Source organism: Vombatus ursinus, unplaced genomic scaffold, assembly GCF_900497805.2.
Source record: "Vombatus ursinus unplaced genomic scaffold, bare-nosed wombat genome assembly UNPS02011369.1, whole genome shotgun sequence".
Lineage (NCBI taxonomy): Eukaryota > Metazoa > Chordata > Mammalia > Diprotodontia > Vombatidae > Vombatus > Vombatus ursinus.
Genome location: NW_020951147.1, coordinates 3230634 through 3249183, shown reverse-complemented (window position 1 = coordinate 3249183; position 18550 = coordinate 3230634). Strand labels below are relative to the sequence as shown.

Below are 18550 nucleotides of genomic sequence, written 5' to 3'. Positions count from 1 at the left end.
TAGTGAACCAGCCGTGCGTTCCGGATATAAATCCCACCTGGTCAATGTGTATGATCCTTGTGATGTTTTGCTGGCATCTTCTTGCTAGTATTTTGTTTAAACTTATTGCATTGATATTCATTAAGGAGGGGCAGCTAGGTGGCACAGTGGATAGAGCACTGGTCCTGGAGTCAGGAGGACCTGAGTTCAAATCTGACCTCAGACATATAACACTTACTAGCTGTGTGACCTTGGACAAGTCACTTAACCCCATTGCCTAGCCAAAAAAGAAAAGAAAAAAAATAAAAAGATATTCATTAAGGAAATTGTTCTATAGTTTTCTTTCTCAGTTTTTGCTTTCCCTGCTTTAGGTATTAAAACCATATTTATGTCATAAAAGGAATTAATTGTTCTTTAATTGTTTGGTAGAATTTACTTGTAAATTCATCCTGGTCCTTTGTAGAACTCCTTCTTTGCTTAATTTGTCAAATAGTTTTTATGGTATTGGAATTAGCCCGTTGGACTCTGGGACAGCCCTCACCATTAGGAAGTTTTTCCTTACATGACACCAACCTTTGTTCCCCCACCCCTCTCCTGCTTGCAATTCTCCCTGTTGCTCCTAGCTCTACCCTCCAATTGTCTTACATGTGACAACTCTTCTATCATTTTCCCCCTCACCCCTGACCTTTTCTCATCCTTTTCCAAACTGAACTTCCCCAGATTCTTCATCTGCTCCCCTCCCAGGGCATGTTTTCTAGTCTCTTCACACACCCCTCCCTCCATCTCTTGGACACCCTCTGGTTTATCAATGCCATTCTTAAACTGGAGCCCAGCCAGGGCCAAATGGGTCCGATGGGACCCTCACCTCCCTTGTCCTGACTCTTCACACACAACCTAGGATCACATCAGATGTTTACTATTTTATGAGAGTAGAATCATAGATTTCAAGTTGGAAGGGACTTGAGAGGTCTTCTAGTCCAACTATCTTATTTTTGCATTTAAAATTTAAACTGAAACCTAACGAGAAGTTAAGTGGTTTGCCCAAAACCTAAATAGTCAAGCCAGGATTTGAACTCAGGACTTCTGCCTTAAAATTCAACCCTCATGCGGCCAATTCATACCCAGCATACAGTCCCAATCAATCAATCAGCCTTGATTAGCATTTACTATGTGCCAGGCATGAGCTAAATACTGAGTTAACAATGAAGAGGCAAATACAAGCCCTGCTTCAAGGAGCTTACATTTTAATGGGCGAGACAACAAGCTTATAAAGGGGCACCTGCAAGATATATACAGAATAGATGGAGGTTAACCTCGGAGTTGGGGGGTGGGGAAGGGGAAAGACCTGGATCTGAGATGGATCTTGAAGGAAGCCAGGGAAACTGTTAGCTGAAAATGAAGAGGAAGAGCATTCCAGGCACGAGGACAGCCCTTGCAAAGACTTGGAGACGGGAGATGAAGCATCATGTACAAGGAACAGCGAATAGGCCAACAAGACTGGACCACAGAGTGTGTGGAGGGAATCAAGGGGAGAATGGAAAGAGAGGATGAGGTCATGTTGTAAAGGGGGTTAGTGAGCTTACATTGGGTACCAAAGGAGATTATTGAGTAAGGGAGTGATGTGGGTGACCCACACTTTGGGAAAACCATTCTGGCAGCTGCTTAAGTGAAAGATTGAAGTGGGGAGTAACTGAACACCAGTTAGAAGGCTATTACAAGAGTCCAGGCGAAAAGTGATGAGGGCCTGGACTTGCCGGGTGGCTGTGCAAGTGAAGAGAATGGGAAATAATGCATTAACATTCCCAGATTTTTTCATAGGAACTACTGTCTAATGATACCTTCTCTGTTTTGTACTTGTGAGGGTAATTTCCCCTCACCCAACCTGGATAGGGTCTGGCAAACCCATTTATACCAAAGTGTGAAGGGATGATAGTAGCTTAATGTGTTGGAGGAGAACAGGGGGATGTATTTGAACAGGAAATAAGGTCACTAATCCAAGGCAGGATTTAATGGTGGATTTTACGGCAAGGTGATAAATTAGCATAAATATATCGAGGTAAGGGACTCTTCCCTGAGACGGGAGAGAGGTTGAGAAGGCTTCCCAGCAACCTTTCCCCCATCTCGCACCCTTCATGATAGCCCAATACAGTGGCCCACCTAGAAGCAGGACAAGGGGAGAATTCTCAGCATGTTGTATTTGTTTGTCAATTTCATCTGTGTCTGTATCATTGATCTATTTCAGAAAGAAGCCCCTGCTGGCTGCTGATCCTCATTGCACACCCTGGTCTACACTGTTAACTGACCTCAGTCAGACCTGAGCCCACCTGCCACACTCCTAGGCAGGCAGGTGTGAGAAGGAGAGAGAGAAGGAGGAAGGGAGGGAGGCGGGGAGAGTGCCTTTGTGTACTGCCTGGGCTCTCCGGCCTGGCCTTGGTAACCTCTCTATCTGGGCATTTTATTTCCATGGTAAAGGGTCTTGGGTTATTTGGTAAGGTTGACTGTGCCTCATTTAAGTCAATACCAGGGAAGTCTGGAGTATTCTGTATCTCAAGTCTCAGTAAATGGGGAGCAAGGGTTCCTTTGAACCCAATTCTCTGGAAAACTGAAGGTTCGATTCAGCAGACACTTCCTGCTACGTTTCTAGCTAGAACTGGGGTAGGTCCTAGGGTTTTCTTGGTGTTATTTGTCCTTCATTCTCAAAGAGGACCCGGACATCAGGGAGGTGATGCCATGACATGCAAGTGAATTGAGTTTAAGTGAGGGAGGGCTGTGCCAAGTCAGCAGCCACACTCTCTCCTCTGGAGCCATCGGGGTTCAGTGGTGAGATATAGATCAGGACAACTTGAGATAGCCCAGGTTTCGGTAGGGGGACCTTGGCGTTTAAACCTAAGGTCTTTAACAGGTCTCAGTTTGACTGGGGCAACACCCATTCAGTGATTAAGGCTAGGTAAGAAAGGAAGCCGAGAAAGGCCTCTTTACTTAGTAAAATATATGTACATAAATAGAAACAATTGCTATTTACACTCACTCTGTGCCAATCAGGGCCCAAACAAAGACCAAGTGAGGCTTGACCTGGGACCTGTTGTCAGCCAATCATTGAGAGCCTGAGTGATTTGGGTTTAAGGGGTGGTCCTTAAGAAAAAAAAATCCAGCCCATAAACCTCAAGATACCTTTTGAGGTTTCAGTGAGCAAAATTTACTTTCGTTTGGGCACAGCACTCACAGGTAAGAGTATGATTCCCTATGTGGACAGAGGGAAAGGAAAGCAGGAAGGCAGGAAGGAAGGAAGGGAGGAAGAGAGGGAGGGAGGGAGGAAAGAAGGAAAGAAGGAATGGAGGGAGGGAGGAAAGAAGGAAGGAAGAAAGGAAGGAAAGAAGGAAGGAAGGAAGGGAGGGAGGGAGGGAGGAAGGCAGAACACAAATGACAAAGGCTACGTTCCAACGCAGCTCCCGTTCTAACAGGGGGATTAGAATATGGACACAGGTTTGAAAATATGAAGACTATACAAAGGAATTTCAGGACAGACAATATTACATATTTAAAAGGAATAGTGAGTTGTACAAGACAGATTTGCAGTTTTGTGTGCAGTCATCTTTTTTTATTACACTGTGTCATGGAAATGCTTTGTTTTATTCCATAAATTAAAAATAAAATAAATACAATTTTTCAAAAAGAGGAAGAAAATGTCCAAGGCTGAGGGGGGGTCATTCGAGGCCTCTAGGAGGCGCCAGTCCTTCAGCTGAGTCTTGAGGAAGCCAGAGATTCTGAGACGTCAGGGAGGAGAGACAACATTCCAGGCATAGGGCACAGACTATGCAAAGACAAAATGGCAGGAGATGGAACGTTGTGGACAGAAATCAGTTGGCAGACCAGTTGTGAAGGGGAGCAGTCTGAGATGTGGCTGGGAAGTTAGGGGGAGCCAGATGGGGAAGGACTCTTAACAGCAGCCTGAGGGTGTTGTTAGCCTGAAACCCTGTTTGGTGTCAAGATGAGTTCACACCGGGAGGCAGCCCCATCAACTCTCCCCATCCAGCTGTGAGTTAGGAATTATCTCCTTCATTTCACAGTGGAGGAGGCTGAGGCCCGGTGAAAGGGTGGAGAAAATTTGTTAATGACAACCTTTCTAAGATGCTCCAGTTTTCTTTCCCACCTTCACCGAGAGATGTCAGCGACAGCGACTGCTGCATCCTGGGCGGTTCAAGGGTCCTCGTTCCCAGTCATGGTATTTTTAAAATCAGCCCCCAAAGCCCCAGAGCAGAAGGCCTGGGCCTCAATAGGACCTCGTCCATTTGCCAGCTGTAGGGGCAGATCACTGCCAGCCCTGGACCTTGGTGTGCTCCTCTGTAAAATGAGGGGGTTGGACTCAATGGTCTCAGGTTCTAGACCCCAGGTTGTGCAACCTAGTTCTGTTCCTCGAGTGGGAGAGTGTGCTGAGAGGGGCCCGTGGAAGGAGAGGTAGCTTTGGGCTGGGGAGACTGAGGAAGGCTTCCTAGGAGAGCTGGTATTTGGGCGTTTTCTGGAGTCTGTGTATAATGAATGGGCACAAGTTCTCTGCTTCCGTATGGCGGAGCATTGTGTCTGGGTACTGCCAGTGTGCAGGGAGCTCCCAGCCCCAGAGCCAATCCCTGCTTCTCTCTGAATCAGGATGAATCCCTTCACGGACACCCTGCAGAGCCTCCGAGATGCCTTTGGCTCTGGGAGAACCCGCCCAGCAGAGTTCCGAGCTGCCCAGCTAGAGGGGCTGAACCGCTTCCTGAAAGAGAACCGAGATGCCCTGCTGGCTGCCCTGGCCCAGGATCTGCGCAAGGTGAGACTGTAAAGGGTTTTCTGGAGACTGACCAGTTCAGAGCATCACAGAACCCTGGGCATGGAGAGGTTCTTTAAAAGCGTCTTTTTGGGGGCAGCTGGGTGGCACAGTGGATAGAGCACCGGCCCTGAAGTCAGGAGGACCTGAGTTCAAATCCGGCCTCAGACCAAACACTTGACACCTACTAGCTGTGTGACCCTGGGCAAGTCACTTAACCCCAATTGCCTAAAAAACCCCCAAAAAACACATAAAAGTGTCTTTTCCATCCTCCCTCCCATGCATAACCCCTTTGACAACCTCCCTGCTAGGGAGCCCCCCAGCCTCTGCTTGAACACAGACAGGGATGGGCAGCTCATCACTTCACAAGGCAGTTCAGTGCCTTGCCCTAGTAGAAAGCTTCTCCTTCCCCTTAATCGTGGTAGCTCTGCCCCGTTGTACTTTCTAGCTGTTAGCTCTACTTGTATTCTCCAGAACCACCTAGAATAAATTGAGTCCCTCCTCCCTGTGAGACGACGCTCCAGAAGTTGAAGACAGCCATCCCACACCCCTGAGCCTTATCTCACCCCTTTTGACTTTGCTTGACATGACATATTTTCCAGGCTTCTCTCCATCCTCCTCCCCTAGCTCTGGGCGTACTCCAGCATCAATGTCCCCCTAGCACGGGGTGCTCAGGGCAGGACTCTCACTGGGGCCTCATCAGGCTGAGGACAGTAGAACTCTCACCCCCGGTCTCACTGCCTTTTCTGGGAACTCCACCCTTTCCATGGGGCCAACGACAACATTTGTTGTTCTGGTGTCCCTTTCACATGCGTGTGGAGGAGCTGGCCGCCAAAGCTCCCAGGTCATTTCCATATGAACTATTTTCTAGCCTTCCTTTCCCGTCCCGTACTTAGTTGAGTTCTTGAGCAGCCCAGGTTCGAGAACTTAGATGAATCCCTATTAATTTAGACCCATCATCCTAGTCTTCAGTCTGTTTTGGGACCTTGATTCTGCCATCCAGTGTTAACTTCATCTCTCCCAGATTCATGTCATTGGTATATGTGATCAGCATGCTATTTAGGCCTTCTAAGTCACTGATGAAAATCTGGAACCAGTGAGATCATAGGGTAGAGTCCTATGGCCCAACACTGAAGACTTCCTTTCAGGCTGGCATCCATTAACACAACTCAACAAATTTGTTCAGCTGTAAATTACCCTCACCCTGCTCCCATCCAGTCCATATTTCTCAATCTTGTCCACAAGGATCTTTTCCCTCAGTGAAATCCTGAGGTTCTACGTCCTCCTTCTTTGGCTTCCCATGGTACTGTCCATTCCTGATTTTCCTCCTGCTTGTCTGAGGACTGCATCTCTGCCTCCTTTGCTGAGTCATCATCTGTCTCCTTCCCTCTCTCTGTGGGTGTTCCCCAAGGCTTGGTCCCCTCTCCATATACTCTTTTCCTCTGGTGACCCAGGGTTCCATGGGATCCATTCTCATCTTTACACATATGAGTCTCAACTCTCCATACTCAGGGCTGGTCTCTCCCCTAAACTCTGTTCCTTTGCCACCAAAAGCCTGCTGGGCATCTCCGCCTGGACATCGCATGAGCATCTCGAATGTGACATCACAAAAATGGCACTCCTCTTCCTTTTCCTCTAAACCCACCTCTCCAAATCCCCTCCTTCTCTAAAGGACATGACCATCCTTCCACACACCCATGGCCATGACCTTGGAATTGTCCTTGACCACGTCCTCTCCCTTCTTTATCTCCCATACCCAATCAGTTGCCAAGGCTTGCTGGTCCAACCTTTACAGCATCTCTCCTAGTCATCCATGCTCTTCTGCCCATTCCCAAGGCCCCCAGCCGGTCCAGTCCCTACACAGCACTCATTTGGATTATTTCAACAGCTTCCTGACTGTCCACTGGGCTCCTGGATGCTCCATCTCTGACCCTTCCTCCGCTCAGCTGTTAAAATCATTTTTGTGAAGCACAGAGCTGCCTGCGCCACTCCCCTACTCAAAAGCTTTGTTGCCTCTCTATACCGCCAGGAGAAAATGCAGCCTTTCAAGTTGAAGTTCATTTTTTTCAAAGTCTGCTTCAGTCCGTACTCAGACACCATCAATTCTTTCTCTGGGCATGGATAACATTTTTCATTATGACTCCTTCAGAGTTGTCTCAGATCATTGCGTTGCTGAGAAGAGCGAAGTCATTCACAGCTAATCGTCTTACGATGTAGTTACTTTGTACACAGTACATTTCACTTTGTATCAGCCCGTGCAAGACTTTCCAGGTTTTTTGGGAACATCCTGCTCATCATTTCTTACAGCTCAATAGCATTCCATCATAATCACATACCATAACTTGTTCAGCCATTCCCCAATGGATGGGCCAACCCTCAATTTCCAATTCTGTGACCCCAGAAGTGAGCTGCTATAAATATTTTTGTACATGTAGGTCCAAGTTTAAGTTCATTTTAAGCCCTGTTCAGGTAACTCTCCTTCACAGACTGCTCCATTCAAACTGCAGCATGGGCTGCCCCGCTCCCCTACGCCTTTGCCCAGGTTAGCTGCAAGCCTCCTGGTTTCCCTGACTTTCTTCAAGATTGCGCTCAGCTCCCACCTTGTGCGGGAGGCCTTCTCTGGTCCCCCTCTCCTGCCCCCTAGTGTCGTCTTAGTGTTAGATTGCCTTCCATTTATTCTCAATCTTGTACACCCAGTTATTTACATATCTCCCCCTATGGAGAGGGAGCTCCCTGAGGGCATCCTCTGTTTCTGCCTTTGTATCTCCAGGGCTTAGCACCCAGATACACACTTAATAAATGCTTATTGGCTGACTGATCCTAGGCTTCAAGGCTCTGTAATCCTGTTACTGGAGGATGTTCCCTGTATGACTTATCTAATGATTTTTGAGAGTAGCAGTGCAGAGCTCTAATGGCCCAGCTGGTCCTTAAGCCATAGGCAGCCTGTGGAGAGAACCACACTCAGGGCTCTAAGTCAGGCCTTTCAAGCTGGATAGGATCTGTCTCAGCTGGCAGAGGTTCCAAGGACCCGAGGTCATTCTCCTCCTCCTCCTCCTCCTCCTCCTCCTCCTCCTGTTGCAGGATGCAACATCAGACAAGGATGTTTAGGGGTTTGGAGTGGAGGTTAGGTGTATGCCATGCTCCTGGGATACATGGGGAGGGCCCTGGGGCCTGACTTATGGACCACCTCCTCCTCCAGGCTCCCTTTGAGTCTGAGATATCAGAAATCAGCATCTGTCAGAGTGAAATCAACCTGGCTCTGAACAACTTGCACAGCTGGATGAAGGATGAGCATGTGTCTAAAAACCTGGTGAGCTATGGATAACTGGGGAGGGAGGATGGGACAGCTGCGGGGCCAGTGGGGGGTAGGAGACAGGGAGAGAGGCTTCTCTGAAGGTGTTTCCTTCCCCCCTCTTCCCTCTGGTTCCCGGGATTTCTTAAAGCAAGGAGGGGGGAGCCCCAAGCTGAGATCCAGGGTCAGGGGCCTAGGCTCTCATTCCTTTGTCACCAGGCCACCCAACTGGACACAGCCTTTATCCGGAAGGAGCCCTATGGCGTGGTCCTCATCATTTCCCCCTGGAACTACCCTCTGAACCTCGTGCTAGTTCCTCTGGTTGGGGCCATCGCAGCAGGTAAGGAATGAGGGCCTGGACTTCCTCGTCCCTGCTGCTACCCCAGACTTGTGCTCACCTGCTCAGGCCCTATTGTTCTCGGGCAGGAGCTTTCTCTCTCCCCAAAATGGCTGGAAGGGGTATGGGATGGGGAGCAGAGAGGGAAACAGAGAGGGAGGAGACCAGCCAATGTGAGTGAGGAGACCCAGAATTTTTGTCCTAAGACAGCCCTGATATACCCAGTGACCTTGGACAAGACTCCTGTCTGGGCTTCATTTTCTTCCTGCTGCAAAATGGGGTTGACCGAGGGCCTACCTAAGATCTCTTCCAGCTTTAAAGCCCCTTAATAGGGAGGGAGAGGCAGTGGCAGAGTGCAGGCTGGGGGTGGGGGAGAGAAGTATTATCCTAAGAATCCGGGGGCTGGGGAAAAGTATTTTAAAGGAAAGAAACTCAGCTTGTGACATCACTGGCCAGTCCCCTGCCTGTCCTCTGGTTCCCTCCACATTCATTTGATGACCCCTGGGAATGTCCCCATCCAACAATCTCCCTTCTGGGTTCCAAGGCTCAGTTCTGACATTCTAGGTTCTATGTTCTAAGGTTCCTCCCAGGCCTTAAAAATCGATGAAATACTTGAGTGAACAAGACGTGTTCTGCCCTAGCTCCATCTCCCTTTCCTCACCTCCTTCTTCCTCTGACCATCTCTCTGTCTCATGCCCTTCCAAACTGTCCTTGCCCACTGCCCCTGCCCCATCCTCCCTTGCCAGGGGCGTGTCTATACAGAAGCTAGAGCTGGTCTACTCTCCGGCAGCAGCCAAGTGCAGGACCGTGGAACCCAGGACAAGGCTGCCCTCTATAGTTCAATTGTGAGAATGAGCAGTTTAGCCAATGTTCTGTGATGATGCCCTTGGGTCCTGGGAAGGGGTAGAGTCAAGTACTGAGAAGAGGGGGGAAGTGCCCCGTGGCCCTGGAGTAAAGGGACTTGCCAGGGGCTCAGAACTCCTTAGCCCCCAGCTCCCTGGCCGCTGGGACCTCTCTGACAAGCTGACCTCTGGCTGGGGCCCGGTGCCTTAACCTGCCTCTCCTCCTCCCTGCAGGCAACTGTGTGGTGGTAAAGCCCTCGGAAATGAGCAACAGCGTGGAGAAGATCATTAGTGAAGTGCTGCCCAGCTACCTGGACAAGGTGAGGGGATATGGCCCAGGGTCCCGTGTTCCCCAGCCCTCCAATGCCTTCAGCACCCGGATCTGTCCAAGCACCCGAGGCAATTGCTGCAGGCGTTTAGGGTAGACAACCTGGGTTTGAATTCCAGCCCCACCGTGACCAGCGTAATGTCCCCTCTCTGGGCCTCATGTGTAAAATGAGTGACTTGTTCTAGCTGGCTTCTGACCTAGATCTTTCAGCTGCACTCTAAGGCTTCATGGAGAGGGGAGGGAAGCCCCAGCTGGGCCACAGGGCTTCTCTCTAGTCAGTTCTGGGTAACTCATGGGGTCCCAGGGGCTCTGTTCAGCAAGCTCATTGTTATCATACACATTTATTTCAATGCCCAGAGGATGGTCTGGTCACTTGGTAAGAGCAAGGGATGGAGGGGAGACAGCCAGAGTATTCCTTGGTATTCTAGAGACCTCCAGAGACAGTGAGGAAGGCCTCCAGCACTTTGGGTGGACTCTGCCACCAGCTTATGGAAGGGCACGAACAAGAGTCACCCAGGAAGGCTGGGCATGGATGGGCTGCTACCTATACCATTGGAGAGAGGTCCTGAGTCGATGCAATCACTGTGGGCAGTTTAATGCCTAAACTATTGCAACTTTTCACTCATTCCCAGTGAGTGTCCATCCATACTCTTTGTCCATTCATCCCCAATTCACTTAGAAGAAATTTTTATTGATATTATTTTTATATTACCTACCCTTCCCAATCTATCTCCCCACCTCCGGTCTCCCTAAGAACCACCCCTTCTACCAAGGAATAAGGGAAGAAAGGAGCAGCTCTTCAAAAGCGGTCAATGCATTGAAAAGGCCTTACAGGTGCCATGCTCCACACCCAGAATGCACCAGCCCTGGAAAGAGGCTGGGAAGGGAGCCCCGGGTCAGAGCCCTGACCTGGGGGTATACGCAGCTCACCACTGGGGTCACTCATTTTGTTGGGGGTCTTCCTTCCAGAGATCAGTCAGTCCGAGGTGTCCCCCAAACAATCAGTTTCATTACATCCCTCAGCTTCCTACATCCCTCCCCAAGGACCCTGGGGAACTGTGGGAAATGTCAGGTGCTGAGCCAGTCGGGGCTGAAGGAGGCCTTCTCCTCTGTGGCCCTTGGCTTGTAGGTGGCTCCGTTTGGGTTTTACTTGGTGTGTGGAGGGGCCTAGGGAGGAGAGATGGGGGAGTCAGAGAAGAAGCCAATAACAAAAGGAGCCCAATCCCTTACCCCAGCCTCCTAGTCAGGGCCTTGGGACCCTCATTTCCACAGGCTAGCAGCTGGCCCACATCCTGCCTTCCAAGGCTATGGGTCCATCCTGGGTGTTTCACACACACCCACCCCCCTAACCCTCTCCACCACACACACACACACACACACACACACACATACATGCGCGCACACACACACATTGCTTAATCTTTTCCATCTTCAGGCCCTGAAGAGAACTACCTTACTCGCCCTATACTACAGTTGGGGACCCTGGTCATGCCAGGACAGGGGAGAAAATCCAGTTGTCATTGAGGCAACAAGCATTTGTTAAACATCTAGATGTGTCAGGCAGGTGCTCCAGGGGATATAAAGACAAAAACCAAATAGCCCTACCCCCAGGAGCTTCCATTCTATGAGGGAACCATCATGCACCCACTAAGTAAATACAATAGAGACTGAAAGTAGCTAGGAGGTCACTTCAGGGGTGTGAGATCAGGACAGGCCTCCTGTGTGTGTGGGGGGGGAGCATTTGAACCTAGAGCTCTAGGAAGTGGTGGAGGGGAGGAGGGGCCTTCCAGGCCAAGGCAGAGGGTCTTGACAGGCTTCCCAGGGGTCACAGGCTGCCTCAAGGGAACTCCTCTTTCCTGGGTCATAGAACTGCTTTGCTGTGGTGCTGGGAGGACCCCAGGAGACCTCTGCCCTCCTGGAGAACAAATTTGACTACATCTTCTTCACAGGTGAGTCCAGCCCAGCAGGGAGGGTCCTGTGGGATGATGAGACAAGGGATGCATGGTTTGGGGAGGCCAGTTAAACATGGATCCTGTGTGTCACTGCATGTGCAGACAGACAGTGGGATGCCTGGGAAATCTGCTGCTGGTCCTGAGTTATTGGCGTGGGAGACCTCGCAGACCTGTTCGTGGGGCTAGGGACAGGGTGATGTGGACGACGGCAGAGAGGTTAATGGGAAGATGAGCTGGGCAGGAGTGTGTGGGCCAGTCAGAATAGTTAGGAGGCCACACCATGACCCGGGAGAGGTGAAGAGGGCTTGGACACTTGTGGGGTTAGTGGGAGCGGAGGGAAGGGAGCAGATAGTGGGCATGTCATGTTTCCCTGACCAGACTGGAACAGACAACTCTGGAAAGAGGAGCCTCTGAGACCCTTTGGTCCAACCTCTTCATCTTACAGATGGGGAAATAGAGGCCTGGAGGGGAACGGAGATTGTCCAAAGTCTCAGAGTCAGGGCCAGAGGGCTGGTCTCCTGGAGAACTCCTCCAGGATGGGGAACCAATGGGGATCCCCATTTCCCTCCCCATAGCTAGCAGAGCTGACCCAGCACAGCCCTGGGAGAGAGGGGGGCCCCCATCTGGGAGGTGTGGAATGCCTCAGGTTTGATCTGCCCACCCCCAAGGCAGTTACTCTTTCAGAGCCTTGGAGAAAAGCAAGAGCTGGATTCCTGGACAGAAAACCTTTGGGGATTATTGTGGCAAGGGCTAGGATTTGGATTCAGATGACTCCTTCCAATCCTGGCTCTCCTCACAACCCTGAAAAGGTGATTTCCTCCTCTCTGGCCTCCATGGGGATCCCTGCCCTTACAGCCAGGAGAAGGTGGAAAACAATCCACACACATGTAAACAATTACAAAGGGTGCAAAATGATGCCAGGAGGGAAACAGCTGATAGCTGGGGTGCTCAGGAGAGGTGTGTTAAGAGGGAGCAGAGATGAGGAAGGGGGAGCTTCTGACAACTGACTTCGGAGCCCAGCTGCGGGATGCCCATTAGAGAGAATAGAAAGTGGGCTGCTCTGACTGGAAGGAGTGCTGGGGAATAAATGAATAGAAAGGCCTGGGAGAGGCAGATGATGGAGGGCTTTAGGGGTGGGGTTGAGGCTTCTGTCTTTGGTCCTAGGTAACAGGGAGCCCCAGAAGTTTCAGGGGAGGAGACAGTCAGGGGACCAACACAGTAGCTCTGTGGAAGGTGGGTTAGAAAGGGTTAAATTGAACGACCTCTCAGATTCCTCCAGATCTAAAGCCTACAACCTTATGAAAACCCAAGGTTCCTTGGTCTGCAGGGAGGTGGAGAGGTGCTGAGATGGTCTACACTTCTCCTGTTTCCTTAGGGAACCCCTCCGTAGGTCGGATCGTCATGTCCGCTGCCTCCAAGTACCTGACCCCCATCACGCTGGAGCTGGGAGGCAAGAACCCCTGTTACGTGGACGACAACTGTGACCCCCAGAACGTGGCCAACCGTGTGGCCTGGTTCCGTTTCTTCAATGCGGGACAGACGTGCGTGGCCCCGGACTACATCCTGTGCACCCGGGAGACGCAGGAGAAGCTGCTGCCTGCCCTGCAAAATGCAGTGACCCAGTTCTATGGGGAGGATCCCCAGAGTTCCCCAGACCTGGGCCGCATCATCAACGACAAGCACTTCCACAGGCTTCGAGGCCTGCTGGGCAATGGCCGAGCAGCCATCGGCGGCCAGTCAGACGAGCAGGAACGCTACATTGGTGAGTGGCCCCCTTTTCCCCCAAGGTCCTTGGGGCTGGCAGCTCCGAAGGAGCCGCAGGGAGCCAAGGTGTGGGCAGCTGTCCCTGTCCCCACTGACCTCTGTGACCAGGCCCCTGTGAGGGTCTCCATGGCATGGCGTGCATTGCTTTCCCCCCCGAGTCTGCCCTATGATGACATTTTCACGTCCCCAGCACCTCTGCTCCCCTGCCCTGGGGTTCCTCTGAGAGCCCCAGCCTAAGGTCTCCTCTGTGGTCCGAGGCAGCCCCCACGGTGCTGGTGGATGTGAAGGAGACAGACCCCGTGATGCAGGAGGAGATCTTTGGGCCCATTTTACCCATCCTGAATGTGCAGGGCATCGATGAGGCCATTGCTTTCATCAGGAAGAGAGAGAAGCCCCTGGCCCTATACGCCTTCTCCAAGGACTCCAAGGTAAGGGAAGGGGATGGTGGTGGCAGGAAAATAGAGGAAACTGAGGTGTGAGTGGAGGGTCTAGGGATAGAGAAGGCAGTGGGGACAGAGTGAGGGGTCCAGAGAAAGACAGGACAGTGGAGCCTGAAGGGAGGGGCTAGGGTCAGAAAGGTCAGTGATGCCTGGGGAGAGGGGGCAGAATGGAACCAAAGGCGACCAGGTGGGTCTCTGCTTCCTGGGCTGGATCCAAGTTTCTTCTCTAAAGCTGCTAGTTCTCCCCAGAAAAATAAGGAACCGCAAGGTTTCTTCCTAACTGCGGCCTTGCAGGGTTCAATAACCCATCCTTTCTGGCCTTCTCTTCTAGCACCTATATTCCCCCCATCTCTACCCAGATTCATGTCTTTGTTCAGCTTCCACACACCTCACTTTCCCTGCCTGGATCCTAGGTGCGATTCTCCTATGGCTGTTAAGATGGGTTTCTTTATTGTGCTGAGCAAATTTCATTCCTTGATAAGGTTGTGAGTTGAGAGGGGCTGGATCTTGGTGGTGGTTTATTACACGAGTGAGGCGTGCACAGACACATGCTCAGGGATGGAGAGCCCTAATGAGGGCAAGTGGAAACATGTCATGAAGTCTCATGAACCTGATCAAAAAGCTTTGAACTAGAAAGCGGGCCTGCAGGACAAAACCGTCCACAGGGATTTGCCAAGTCTGACACCACAGAGGTTCACCACGGCAGGTTTGACAGAGGAAGAACGAGGCAAGAAGGGGACAGCAATAAAGCTCACGGCCCCGGGGGCCCCAAAACCCGAGACACAAACATGCCGAACCTCAGATTCCGACTCGAGGAGTGGGAGCGCCAAAGCGCGCCCCAGGGCTGTCTGAGGGAGAGCGGTAGTCCTTGCTACATGGAGCAGAGTCTGGAAACTACAGCCTGCTGACCTTGACTCTGATTCCTGACAAAGTCCAGAATGTCTTACGGAAGGGAGACGTGTAGCCATTTACAAAGGGAAGTGATGATTCAGAGCCAGTCTGGCCCTCCTCAACATCAGGTCATGCCGCAGTAAGCGCATTTCCTCTTCTGACCGGGTTACGAGGCAATGCCACAGATATACTTTATCTAGATCTTAGCAAAGTACTCGACAAGTCTCTCATGTTCTCCTCCTGGATACAATAGTGACACTGGCCAGATGACGGGAACTCACTGAATGCCCAGTCTCCAAGAGCGTCATTAATGGGTTAGTATACAAGGTCTCCATCAGAGTGCCACAAGGCTCTGTTCTTGGACTCGTGCAGTCAACACAGGTTATCAGTGATTTGGATGAAAAACAGATGGCTGCTTCTCAGATTTCCAGATGACACGAAGCTGGGCAGGATGGCCAACACACCGGACCAGAGTCGGCTTCCAAAAACAACCCTGATAAATGAGAATGACGGGGTGTATCTAATCAGATCAATCTTAATATGGGAAAATACTAAGTCCTATGCAGTTTTTAAAAAAACTTCACAAGTTTGGGGGAGGCATCATATTCTATAAGAAAAATTGAGGGAATTTCGTGAACCACAAGGTTGCCATGAGTCAAGTTTGCCATGGCGGCCAAGAAAGCCAAGAGGCCTCCGAAGGGTGCCAAACCATGGAGGTGACATTACTCCATGTTCAGATCTGGGCATCACATTTTAAGAAGTCAGTTGACAAGTTAGAGAGCATCTCCTGTAGGATGGCAAGAGGCTTGGAGGCCTGAAGGAACTGGAAGCATAAAACCTGGAAGGGAGGAAGGCTTAGGAGACCGAATAGCGGCCATCTAAGTACTCTAGGGGCAGCCAGGTGGCGCCACAGCGGATAGCATGCTGGGCCTAGAGTCGGGAAGACCCAACTTCCCAAGTTCAAATCTGGCCTCCGACACTTCCTAGCTGTGTGACCCCCAGTTCCTCCTGTAAAATGAAGGGCAGAAGGAAATGGCAAACTGCTCCAGTATCTCTGCCAAGAAAACCCCAAAGGGGCTCATGGAGAGTCTGACACGACTGAACAACAGAAAGTACTTTAGGCAGAGTTGTCCTGAAGAAGAGGGATTGGTCGAGCTGTGTGACCCTGGGCAAGTCACTTAACCCCAACTGCCTTAAAAAAAAAAGAAGAGGGATTGGCTTTGTCCTGCATGGCCCCGAGGGTAGAACCAGGAGAAAGGAGAAGGAACTGCAGAGGAAGAGGGGCTGGATATCAGGAAATGGGCCTCCCACAGAGGGCTGCCCCAAAGCAGGAATGGGCCGTCCAAGAAGGGGAGAGACGCCCATCTCCTGAGGTCTTCGAGCAGGCTGGATGGCCAACCACTCCGTCTTCGGCAGTGCGGTACTGGTCGCTCAGTCACCTCCAACTCTTCATGACCCCATTGGGGTTTTCTTGGCAGAGATGCTGGAGTTGTTTGCCATTTCGTTCTCCAGCTCGTTTTACAGTTGAGGAAACTGAGGCAATAATAGGTGAGTTGCTCAAAGTCACTAAGCTAATAAGAGTCTGAGGCTGGATTTGAACTCAGGCCCAGTGTTCTATCCACTGTGCCACCCACTTGCCCTACCGTTATAGAGGGGATTCCTATTTACAAATGAGTTAAACTTTACAGCCTCAGAACCCTGCTCCAGCTCTGGGATTCACTGGTCAGTCTCCTCTTCCATAAAAGTGGGGGGGGGGGACTGGACTAGGTAATTCTGACAGTCCGTCCCATTGCCAAATCTACGATACTATTTTATCCTAAAGGTAAGAGGGAGACATGGAAGGTTCTTGAGCAGGGCAGTGGCATACTTAGAACTATGCTTCAGGAAGTCTCCTTTGGCAACCGGGTGGAAAACTGGAAGCCGAGGAGGTCTATGGAGCAGTCCAGGCCTGAAGTGATGGGCCTAGAGCCAGGTGCAAGGGAAGAATCTGGGGGACTCAGAGAAGGGCCTCACCCCTCAGGCTCCTTGCCTTGGTATTGCTGCTTCAGCACTCCAAAGTAACTAAGGTCGCTACACAGGGCACCTGTCACAGGGACTGGTCAGGGGCGTGCTCCTCAGCCTCTCTCCTGCCGCAGAGCGCCCAGGGGCCACAGCATGGCCGGAGCATGGCAGCATGCCCAGCCATCTCCTGATCCCTGGCTTTCTTCTAGGTGGTGAGCCAGATGCTGGAGCGGACCAGCAGCGGGGGCTTCTGTGGCAATGACGGCTTCATGCACATGACGCTGACCACGCTGCCCTTTGGAGGAGTAGGTAGGTCTCGAGCTCCGCCTCATGACCCTGTCCAATCCCTGCGGCCCCGGCTCTCTCCAAAGTCAGGAGAAATGCTGCAGACAGCCTGGCCTTTCCTGGTCCTTGCACAGTATCTGTAATGGGTCACTAGGAATACTTGAATTGAGGCCTTCCTGATTCCCAGGCCTCCTCCACTGTATCGTGCTGTTGACACAGACTTTAATGTTTATTGACTCAAACTGCCCTTCTGGGTCCTGGGTCTAATCTTCACACAAAGGGTGGAAAAGGCCATTTCTGCCCCCATGGACTCACCGTTCAGTAGCAAAAGATGTAAGACTTTTAAAAAAAATTTTATTATTTTTAAACATTCTTTTCTTTTTAAATTTTGAATTCCAAGTTCTCTCCCTCCCTCCTTCCCCTCCCCCACTCACTGATAAGGCAAACTAAATGCTATCAATTATACATGGGAAATATGTAAAACTTGTTTCCATTTTAGCCACATTACAACAAAAAAAACCCCAAAAACCAGAAAGTGAGAAAATCCTACTTGCATGTGCACTCGGAGTCCATCATTTTCTCTCTGGAGGAGGAGAGCATTTTCCACCATGGGTCCTTTGGCTCATCATGGGTCTCGGGTCACTGTCTTCATCCCAGCAGCCAAGGCTTTCACAGCTGATTACCATACAACGTTGCAGTTACCGTGGGGGGGGGGGGGGGGGGCGCCCCCCCGGGTCTTCTCAATTCACTTTGCCTCGGCTCAGACCGCTCTGACACAAGACTTTTTACCTGATTCCATGTCCCAGTGCTGATGGGGGTTTTGCTGAATCTCCCCCTCCCCCAACACTTCTGGCTGGCGGGATGGGAACTGTACTGAAAGTGGGGATGGGGGGAAGGAGGAGGGCTGCCCAAACCCCCGTCGCTGCCCCCTCACAGGCTGCCTGCCTTTCTGTCTTGTAGGAAACAGTGGGATAGGTATGTATCACGGAAAGTTCAGCTTCGATACGTTCTCACATCAGCGAGGCTGCCTCCTGCGGAGCCCGGGCATGGAGAAGCTTAACTCCCTGCGGTACCCACCCTATGCCCAGCGTAACCTCGGGCTGCTGCTGTCGATGGTGGACATCAGCCGCAAGGGCCAATGCACGCTCCTCTGAGCTGGGGGGCTGCCCCCCTCTCTCGGGCACCAGGACTCTCTTTCTGCCGTGCACCTGGCCCGTGGGTCTCAGCGGCATGGTGGAGATGAACTTGTAGTGAGGGCTACACAGGGGCAGGAGATCCCTTGGACTTGACCTTCCAGCCCTACTGGCTGTCTGTCTGTACCTGGGGCAGAGGGGCCCTAGGATTCCTGGTGCTGCCCAGTTCTAAGTAAAGGCCCTGTGGGGAACCCAAATTCAGCTGTCTGATTATTGAGCTGAGCCTCCAAGCCAGGCTGGGGCCCCAGCTCGGTTTTAGGCACCACATTTTTAGAGGAACACTGGACAGGCTAGTCAAGAAATGAAGCCATTCAAGGACTGGATGGAGGACCTGGAGACGTTCAGTCTGGAGCAGACTGACCAGGGATGAGGGACGGGCTGCTGTCTGTGGGGGAAATTCCCCTTTTGTGGGGAGGCTGGACCCAGTGACCTCTAAATGTCT

The 18550-nt window shown here is 51.3% G+C and overlaps 1 protein-coding gene across 7 annotated transcripts in view; it reads left to right on the top strand.

The window, feature by feature from the left end:
* Positions 1 to 18305, top strand: part of ALDH3B1 (aldehyde dehydrogenase 3 family member B1) — a 28041-nt gene extending 9736 nt beyond the window's left edge. For 5 of the 7 annotated variants that reach the window (XM_027856091.1, XM_027856090.1, XM_027856092.1 and 2 more), the window contains 10 exons: positions 2222 to 2326; positions 4624 to 4786; positions 7983 to 8093; positions 8295 to 8415; positions 9489 to 9574; positions 11450 to 11531; positions 12910 to 13296; positions 13560 to 13726; positions 16840 to 16939; positions 17876 to 18305. In XM_027856091.1, the coding sequence (XP_027711892.1) occupies positions 4625 to 4786; positions 7983 to 8093; positions 8295 to 8415; positions 9489 to 9574; positions 11450 to 11531; positions 12910 to 13296; positions 13560 to 13726; positions 16840 to 16939; positions 17876 to 18069 (1410 nt within the window). In that variant the 5' untranslated portion in view covers positions 2222 to 2326; position 4624 and the 3' untranslated portion in view covers positions 18070 to 18305. Of the gene's footprint in view, positions 1 to 2221; positions 2327 to 3129; positions 3205 to 4623; positions 4787 to 7982; positions 8094 to 8294; positions 8416 to 9488; positions 9575 to 11449; positions 11532 to 12909; positions 13297 to 13559; positions 13727 to 16839; positions 16940 to 17875 lie in introns of those variants that run through there. The other 2 variants (XM_027856094.1, XM_027856095.1) reach the window with 2 other exon arrangements.
* The last annotated feature ends 245 nt before the right edge of the window (positions 18306 to 18550 follow it).